Source organism: Empidonax traillii, unplaced genomic scaffold, assembly GCF_003031625.1.
Source record: "Empidonax traillii isolate 1590-97213 ecotype Southwest subspecies unplaced genomic scaffold, ASM303162v1 scaffold1253:size457737, whole genome shotgun sequence".
Taxonomy (NCBI): domain Eukaryota; kingdom Metazoa; phylum Chordata; class Aves; order Passeriformes; family Tyrannidae; genus Empidonax; species Empidonax traillii.
In genome coordinates this window covers 330638-339506 of record NW_020956446.1, presented here as the reverse complement: position 1 = coordinate 339506, position 8869 = coordinate 330638, and the positions used below count along the sequence as shown (strand labels likewise).

General features: G+C 45.1%; 1 protein-coding gene across 1 annotated transcript; it reads left to right on the top strand.

Moving 5' to 3' along the window:
* The first annotated feature begins 4872 nt into the window (after positions 1-4872).
* On the top strand, positions 4873-5606 carry LOC114069405 (claudin-8-like). Its single transcript, XM_027906163.1, has one exon. It carries the CDS (start codon positions 4873-4875, stop codon positions 5548-5550), a length of 678 nt encoding a protein of 225 aa, XP_027761964.1. The 3' UTR covers positions 5551-5606.
* Positions 5607-8869: the final 3263 nt, after the last annotated feature.

Genomic DNA, 8869 nt, shown 5'->3' with positions numbered 1-8869 from the left:
AAACAGGAGAAGATTAAGATCAAATACAAAACCATGGTGTAACGAGATAAGAGGCAGCACCGTCTCAGAATAAAATATTTAGATAAGGATTATTTGGGACGCCGCAGAGGAGGGAAGAGAAGGGGTTAGAGCTAAAGAAAGTCCATTCAGTGGGTCAGATGAACTGCTGTGCTCTCCCCCTTCAGTCTGGTTCCAACTCAGCACAGGTTTTAAATTTCTGGGTTTGCTTGGCTGAGTCCCCCTTTCATTCCTTCCCCCTCGTTTACTAAAACTTAACTGCAAATTTACTATTATGCCTCAAAAATGCCAGACTATTTCTAGAATATAAACGTTATCACCACAATGATCTTATTGCACCGAAAGATTAAGCATTGTTAATTGAATTGAAAGCAGCCCTTATCTCCTCTGAGCATGTTCTCTGCTAAACTCTTAATGCAGGTTCTAGGCAAGCAGGTAAAACTGAAGTTTTGCTATAATTCCCACCTGTGAAATCCTTCTGGAGTCCTTGAGGCACCTGGGGTATAACAGAAGAAAAACATCGCCCAGTTGTGTTTATCTTTAATGACCTATCCTGTCACCTTTGTGAAAGTCCTTATGATTCAGGATGGGCAGCCCATCACAGCAGGAATGTCAGGAATGAGAAAAATAAAAGCCTGGGGGCTTTTTAGAAAAGAAAATGAAATGTAATGTGGTGATGGAGCCTCCAGTAGGTTGGAGCAGAAGTGTCACAAATGACAGGTTTTGTCCGGAGATGTAAAACTTCTCATCAAATCAGCTCAAGCGACATTTCATTTTAAAGGAGGTCTGGCACCTGTTAATTGTTTGGCTAATTGCAGGAGCTGCTAGAGGATGTTCCTGAGGCAGCCACTCCAGTGGGATAAACTGGGAGGTGAGTTTTCTTTCGAGCACACGAGCCATGAAAACTCTTCTAAAACGATGAAGAAACAGATTAATCTCAGACCTTCATGGTAATGCTCACCTGTCTTTCTGCAAGAGGGGAAAAAAGTGACTTCACACAAAATACTGCCTGTTCCTGCTCAGCTCAGTGGAGGGGTGGTGGGTTCCATGGGATGAGATGGGTATGTGAAGTCAGATGTTCCTGCTGTGACCCTTTCCAGCACACAGGGAGCTCCCACACACCAAAAGCCTGAATCCAGGGCTAGAAATGTCCTATAACCTCCTCAGGGTGATGAAATTCGTGCAGTCCATTTTTCAAGCCACCACGTGGAGACCTCCCCATCCCTTAGAATCATGGAATTACGGAACCACAAAATATCCCCCAAAACAAGGAGGGGACCCACAAGGATTAGGGAGTTTAACTCCTGGCCTGCACAGGGCACCTCAACAATCCCACCCTGTGCCTGAAAGCATTTTCCAAAAGCTCCTTGAGCTCTGGCAGTTCTTTTTCTCCCTCCTAGGCTCCAGCTACCACTCAAGGTGTTCAGAGCCACAGTCCCTAGGAAGTTGTTGCCTCTTTAGCCCCTGGGTATCTTCAAAAACCCTATTTTTGAACTGTGTGTCCCAGTTCCAAGCCAGGCAAATTTCCTGCATTAACACCTCGCAAACCAAACAGAGGTTAAAAGCAGGGGAAACTGAAATTTCTGCACAGGGTGTTAATCCAAGGGGAACATCATCACATTGTCATCTCTCTTGCAGGGAGGGGATTTAAAGCTCGAGCAGCAAGAGAAGAAAAAAATGTAAATTTATGTGGGGTATTAGGCAAAAAGATTCTCTGCACTGCTGTTACATGACCAGCCAAGGACTGTCACTTTTTGCAATTTCTGTCGCTGCCCCTTTTGCCATCTGGACAATGGTCAGTGGGGAGAGAAAGAACAGGAGTGAAAGCTGCCACAGTGGAGCAGAAATGGCTCTCCAGTGGAGCTGGTTATGAGTGTTTGTGACTCTTCCTGCCTGCACCAGGTATGTGGAACTGGCTTTTCGTGTTCTGCTGCATTAGGTACGGGACCTTGGAGAAAAGTAAGTGCCAGGTTATGGTGTACCTGAGGGGGAGCCTGGAGAGTGCACATCACTGACACAGTAATAACAGCCTTCCGGGGCAGAAAATGCTGAACAACTTGTCTGACATCAACACTCCTCTGCTCTTCCAGAGCTGCATCAATAATCAGGGTTCTTTTCGCTCTGCTACTCGTGCAGGGTGAGATTTTTGGAGGTGTTAAGAAACCGCTTCTTCCCCTTCTCCCCACCTCCCCCTCAGCTGGTTTTGGCACCTCATAACTTTGAAATTAAAAATTGCTTCATGCTCAGGAAGGACATTGTGCTGAAAACGTATTTTCCTGGTGTGTTTTATTCCAAAATGCTTTTAGGGGCAGAAAGGAAAGAAGGGAAGAGAGAGAAGAGATGAGAAGAGAAGAGAAGAGAAGAGAAGAGAAGAGAAGAGAAGAGAAGAGAAGAGAAGAGAAGAGAAGAGAAGAGAAGAGAAGAGAAGAGAAGAGAAGAGAAGAGAAGAGAAGAGAAGAGAGAAGAGAAGAGAGAAGAGAAGAGAAGAGAAGAGAAGAGAAGAGAAGAGAAGAGAAGAGAAGAGAAGAGAAGGAAAAAAGAAAAGAAAAGAAAAGAAAAGAAAAGAAAAGAAAAGAAAAGAAAAGAAAAGAAAAGAAAAGAAAAGAAAAGAAAAGAAAAGAAAAGAAAAGAAAAGAGAAAAGAAATTTAAATTATGTATGTACAGATTTGTTTTATAACAAAATAATAGGATCCTGTGGCTGACAATGAACTGTGTTACAGGCATTTCTGATATTTCCCTGTGATGAAATGACATGTTTGAATACACAGAACGAATAATGGAATTCTTGACTTGCCCCCTCACAAAAGAGTTGTGTCTTAATTGAAAACAAGCAGATGCAATCCATAATGCTAAATAAGATTTCCCCACATTTCCTTCTGAAAACGGTTTTAAGCAAGATAAGGCACTTAAATTTAATCCTTCTAAGAACGTGCAAATACTGAATCCTTGACGCAGACACAATCTTACCATGAATTTATATGGGAGCTTTAATGGGTTTGTAAATTAATCAATAACGTGGTTAAATTATATTTGCTCGGCTAATTATTTTCCATGTCCTGTAAATTAGAACTTCACCAGTCTCTAAGAAAAATCAGTCCTGCTGCTTGTACCACATTTGTGTTTACTTACTGATACATTATTGAAGCACTTGTTTATTTGTTCTCCTGTAGGCTGGGAGCTTTTCCTTTGATGTTTGAGTGGCAACCACGGGGCTGCAAAGCCATGCCACGATAATGACATTATTATATGTTTTACCATGTTTTTTACAAGCAGCAGCCTGCTGCAGAGTTTGGGGAAACCAGCGGATTTGAAAGCCAAACTGGGGATGGACAGGTTTGTAAAGTGCTTCTTACTTTGCCTTCCCTCCCAACCACAGTTTTACACACAGAAACACTCTTGGGGAGCATACAATATTCCATGTAAATGGGGCTTTTATCTTTTTGTCTATGATATGCCAGGGAGGTGGTATATTTAGCACTGCACCACCCTGCTTCTTCTGCATTCACTTTCTGGTTTTGGGGAGGTATAAATGGCAAGAAGAAAACCAGAGGCAGGAAAGTTCAGATGAACAGCAGCAGGTCTGTATTTCAGTATCTAGGTAGTTATATCCCAAACTGATCTTTTACAGTGTAACAAATTAGGTTTTGTCTTCACATGTGGAATACTACTTTACAACATGTGTCCACTGGCCACATCACACAAGAAGTCTTGAATGAACCTGCTCTCCATAATTTTTACATTTAAATTTTTTTTGTTTCGTTAAAATTATGTTTTTCTAAAGTATTTGCTGGTACAGGCATAGCTCTAACAGGTCTCGGAGTGCTGATGCTTTCCCCTTGCACTGGACTCCAACACAGGCTAATTCCTTGGCTCACTTTTGCACAGGAAAACAATTTGTTCCATAGTTAAATCCCCATTCTGTAGACCTGAATGTGCAATCTTTTGAGCATGTGGATACTTCTGGAAGCCTCTCTGTTCCCAAAATACTGGGGAGCAAGAGAAATGTATTGGGCTGTATATGCTATTAGCAGGACTGAGTCCCCTTTCTCCCCCTTAAACGTTTTTTTTTTTTTGCAGCTTTGACTGTCCTCTGCAGAACTCTTTCAGGTTTAGAGTTACTTTCTCTTTATCCTTTGGGTTTGCTTTGTTGCTGGATCCTGTCACCACAGTGCTCTCCCCAGAGCTTTGGGACAAAAGTGCTTTTGGGAGCAGGGGCACAGCGGCAGGGAGCGGGCTCTGCCTTCCTCCTGGAACTCTGCCACCGAGCCAAGGCAGAGTATTCCTGCTTATTCAGCGCAGCAGCCCCAGTAACTGCACCAGTCTCACCCCCAGTTCTCCCTGCAGAGTCTGGTCCATTCCCTCAGCACGGGTGAACCTGCAGAACACAGCCAGGCTTAAGGGCAGGGCCTGGGGGCATTTATTTATTTATTTACAATCTTTATTTATTTATAATAATTATAATATTTATTTATTTATTTATTTATTTATTTATTTATTTATTTATTTATTTATTTATTTAAACGAGCGACTTCCGTGCAAAGCATTTGCCTCAGAAAGGTGCCTCTCTCCTAAGTGGCTCCTGCTGGTTTACACACACCCCCTTGTCCTTCCCCCGCTCGGCAAAGTTGTTCCACTCGATTGCTCAGTTTGCCTCTCCTTGCCGTGGGAATTCACAAAGGCCATGGAGGCGCAGCCAAGCCCCAGGGACTCCGTGCCAGGTTTAAGCTGATTTAAGATTGTGCAGGCCCCAGCTCTGGAACCTCTGGGACAGAGGCTTTTTGAAGAAGCTGCCCTCGTTTTGTTTTTTTGTTTTTTTTTTTTTCCTTTCTCTCCTGCTGAGCTGTGCAGGCAGGATGGGCTCCGTGGCTCTGCAGGCCGCCGGGCTACTCGCCGGGGGCATCGGCGCGGTGGGGACGTTCGCCGTCACGGCCATGCCCCAGTGGAGGGTGTCTGCCTTCATCGAGCACAACATCGTCGTGTTCGAGACCATCTGGGAGGGGCTGTGGATGCACTGCATCAGGCAAGCCAACATCAGGATGCAGTGCAAGGCCTACGACTCGGTGCTGGCGCTCTCGCCCGACCTGCAGGCGTCCCGGGGGCTGATGTGCGCCGCCTCGGGGCTGTCCCTCCTGGCCCTCGTGCTGGCCACGGTCGGGATGAGGTGCACGCGGTGCCCACGGAGACCCTGGCAAGCCAAAGGCTGCGTCCTTTTGGCCGCCGGGCTCCTCTTCGTCCTCTCGGGCCTCGTCGAGCTCGTCCCGGTCTGCTGGGTCGCCAACTCCATCATCAGCGACTTCTACAACCCGCTGGTCAACGTTGCTCAGAAGAGGGAGCTCGGAGAGGCCCTGTACCTGGGCTGGGGGGCCTCCTTCTGCCTCCTGGCCGCTGGGTCCGTGTTCTGCTGCTCTTCCCGCTGCGCTGAGAGCCCCGGGAGCTACAGATACTCGCCCCCAGCTCACCCCCCGCCTCACGGCCAGCGCCCGCACAGCAGCACGACCGAGGGATCCTACTCCAAAAGTCAGTATGTGTAGGTGTGTGCCTCCTGCCTCTCCCCGCTGGTGCATCACTGTCTGCCTGGGTGGATGGAAGCCTGGTTTGGAGCTGCAGCCACCCCACGCAGTGGGCTCTGCTGGGGCTGATGCTGCAGCCAGGACAGTTTTAGTGCACGGGAAGGTGAATTTTTAGTGCTGTTCCAACAGTGACTCGGAATGGCTTTTGGGTTGCGTGGCTTTGCTTTGGCTTTGGGGTGTATTTTATGTGTTAAACAGTAATAAAGGGCTTAAAATAACACTCTGATATGAAATCCTGGCCTATTGCAAAGAAGAGCAGAGGAAAGCGGCTGTTGGTTGTTTTTTTTTTTCTCTCTGCCTGGGAAAGCAGGGATAACAGTGAATAAAGACAAGATAATAATGGTTTAAAAGAAAAGCATTCACCAAGGGATTGATTTACTGTAGGCTTAATGGAAGGTTGCATGGAGAATTTATTCAGCAGAGGAAGGTAAGCTGAAATATATGAAAAAATATCCCCTGTTTCAGAGAATAAACATAGCTCTCTATGTTTGTCCTAATTACCATCCTTTCAGAGAAAGTTAATATTTCTTTTGTAACCCATACAGGTCAAACTCATTCACAGCCTTCTTTTTAGAAGCAGCAGTATTGCCTTGCAATCTCCTCGTGGCTTTACAACATTTTCCACTATCACACAGACCACAAACATTGTGTTGGTTGCTTGCTGCAGGACTGTGAAATATATACGTCTTTTAAATAAGGGTCTTTTGTTACAATCAGGCCAGGATTTTTGGTGAGATCCACTCACACCAGCATAGTTTAGAGGCAGAAGGAACCATAAGCGACGATAGTATTTTCTCACAGTTCCCATTAAAACAGGCTAAACAATTTTTTTTGTAATAAGATCATGGCCCCACGATAAGCAACAATGTAAAGAAACAAAGCCTGATGAAAAATAAGTAATTCCATAAAAATTGATTTAATAAATGACCCAAATTATTCAATGGTAGTAATACTTTAATAGAATTTTGTAACCAATTAATAAGGTGTCATTCCAGATCTACAGTAATCAATGGAATTTTGCCTTTGACTGAACTGGGAACATAATTCAATTTGAGGTGTTTAATGGAGAACAACATTCTTGTTCTAGAGCTTGGCTGACTGTTTTAAATATTTCATAGGGAGTTTTTGATGTGATCTGTGGTTCTCCAGTAAATTCCTTGCACTATTACCCCTTGAAAGTTCAGCAGCAAATTCTTCGCTTTGTAAGATGCAACTCTGAACAAGCTCATCTGGTGGCACACACGAAAGAAGATACGAGAAGACTTCCATGAAGAAATTCCTCCTGATGTCTTAGGGCACCATATCTTCAAGAGGACTTAAATGAAAGCTTGCATTTTAAACAGAGCTGGCCTGCCCAAGGTTTGTGAATTAAATAAACCCCGAGTGGCCTGACAAGAGAGTCCCACCTAGGGGCAAAAAGCAGCTGCCTGAAGCAGTAAACTTTCAAATATTGTATCCTGTAATTTAAAGTTTTTTGGTGTTTTTTTTTTTTTTTCCCCCCTTCTTACAAACAAGAGAAATTATTTGGGAAATAAGCAGCATTGCTCCATAAACAAAGCTGAAGGAGTCTGGCTTGTTCCCCTTTGCTCTGCAGTTTGGGCACGTGGAGATACATTCCTGCAGTGTCAAATGGAAGTGGAGCCTTTCCAGGTCCACCTGGTGCCTTCTGTGTTGTGTTCAGTTCCTTTCACTGGTGGGAGCTGGTCCATGTAGGGCCAAGGAGGACAATCAGGAGGAGAAGACAGTGTGAGCGGAGTCCACTCCAGAAAAGGTGATATCTATTAACAACTTCATTTTTCTTCTTAATGAATAAATACGCCAAAATTATTCCTGAGAGACCTTTGTGCAATAAAAGCTTCCAGAGGTGGCTATTCTGCAGTGCCCTCAGCAATCTAGCCCGGTACTTAATTATAATTTTCATTAAAACAGGTTTTCACGAAGCTTAAACTAAATCTCCCCACTGCAGACTAAGGCTGCTCCATTATTGCCTTTCCCCTCGGCAGCAGGCAGAGGAAAAACCAGGCTGCTCCTTTCCTTTAGAGCAGGCAGCCCTTTCCTTGCTTAAGGACTGTTACCCTCTCACCTCTGGAACGTCTCTTGCCCAGCTTAATCACCTCCAATTCTTACACCCGTTGCAGCCCCTTATGTTTCTGCCCAGCCTCGTTTCCCTCCTCTGGCTGTTTTTGGCTGTTTCATCTCTCTCTCCAGGTTTGTTGCCCAAAACTGGACGGAGGATCCCAGAGGAAGCCTCAGCACTGCTGAGCACTCCGAGTGCACTTGCTTGCAGGTTGTCGCAGCAGGGGGTAAGAGATTCTCTAAAAAACCGTGAAAGACCTTCCATGAATAAATTGAATGCTTTGCAATTCCGTTATTCCAGGCCCCAGGATCACCAGCTTCCCTGCGCTGTGGGACTCAACCACTGACAGTCCATCGACCAGCTGGGTGCCCGAGGCAGATTTCCTCGCTGCGGTTCCTCCTTTATTGTTACACTCCTGAGGGTACCAAGATGAGACCCCAGAGAAATCCTTGGCTCCAGCAGCGGCAGAAATCACTGTCTGGAAATAGGAACACGAGAGTTTTCCTTCCAGTACAGCCTTTTGTTGTTGAACTCACTCCCAGATTCTGCCTCTGCATTTCGCTGCTGTTACTCTTCTCCATCCCTTCAGCGTCTCTCTTGATTTCCCACTGCTGTGTCAGATGCTTTAATAAGGTCCAACTGGATTAGATTTTATCAGCTTTTGTTTTCTAGCAAATGTTACCAAACAAAACCCAGACATATTTGTTTTGCTACATCCGTGCTGCATTTTATTTTGCTTTCCGTTTACTTCCAGGCTCTTCCTAAGGAATTCTGGAGCCTCGTCCACATTCACATTCCTAAGCTGTTCTGTCTAATTAATAAATACAACGTGATCAGGATCAGAGGAGCTGTTCTCCCCCAGTGCTCCAGGCACTCTCACCTCGTTGGCAATGGTCCTCTGCAGAGATACAGATCCTCTCATCTTAATGATCCTTCACACACCATTTTCTGCCTTGCAATGTGAGCCTAGTTCCATTACAACATAAGAGCATCAGATTCCCTGAGACCTTCCCCTCCTCCATCTCATCCTTGGTTTTAAGTCAATCTGCACACAGCAGACTGTTTTCTGTATTTGTTTTGTTCCCTTCCATGACTTCCAGCCCCTTAATTCCCAACACATCGTTGATATAAACAGTTATTAGGCATTCCTCCTCCTCCTGAAGTGTTGTCCTCTGAGCAAGCTGCACATTTCAGATCTGGGAT

Coding starts and splice junctions, on each gene's coding strand:
- LOC114069405 (XM_027906163.1), top strand. CDS start 4,873: ATGGGCTCCGTGGCTCTGCAGGCCGCCGGGCTACTCGCCGGGGGCATC.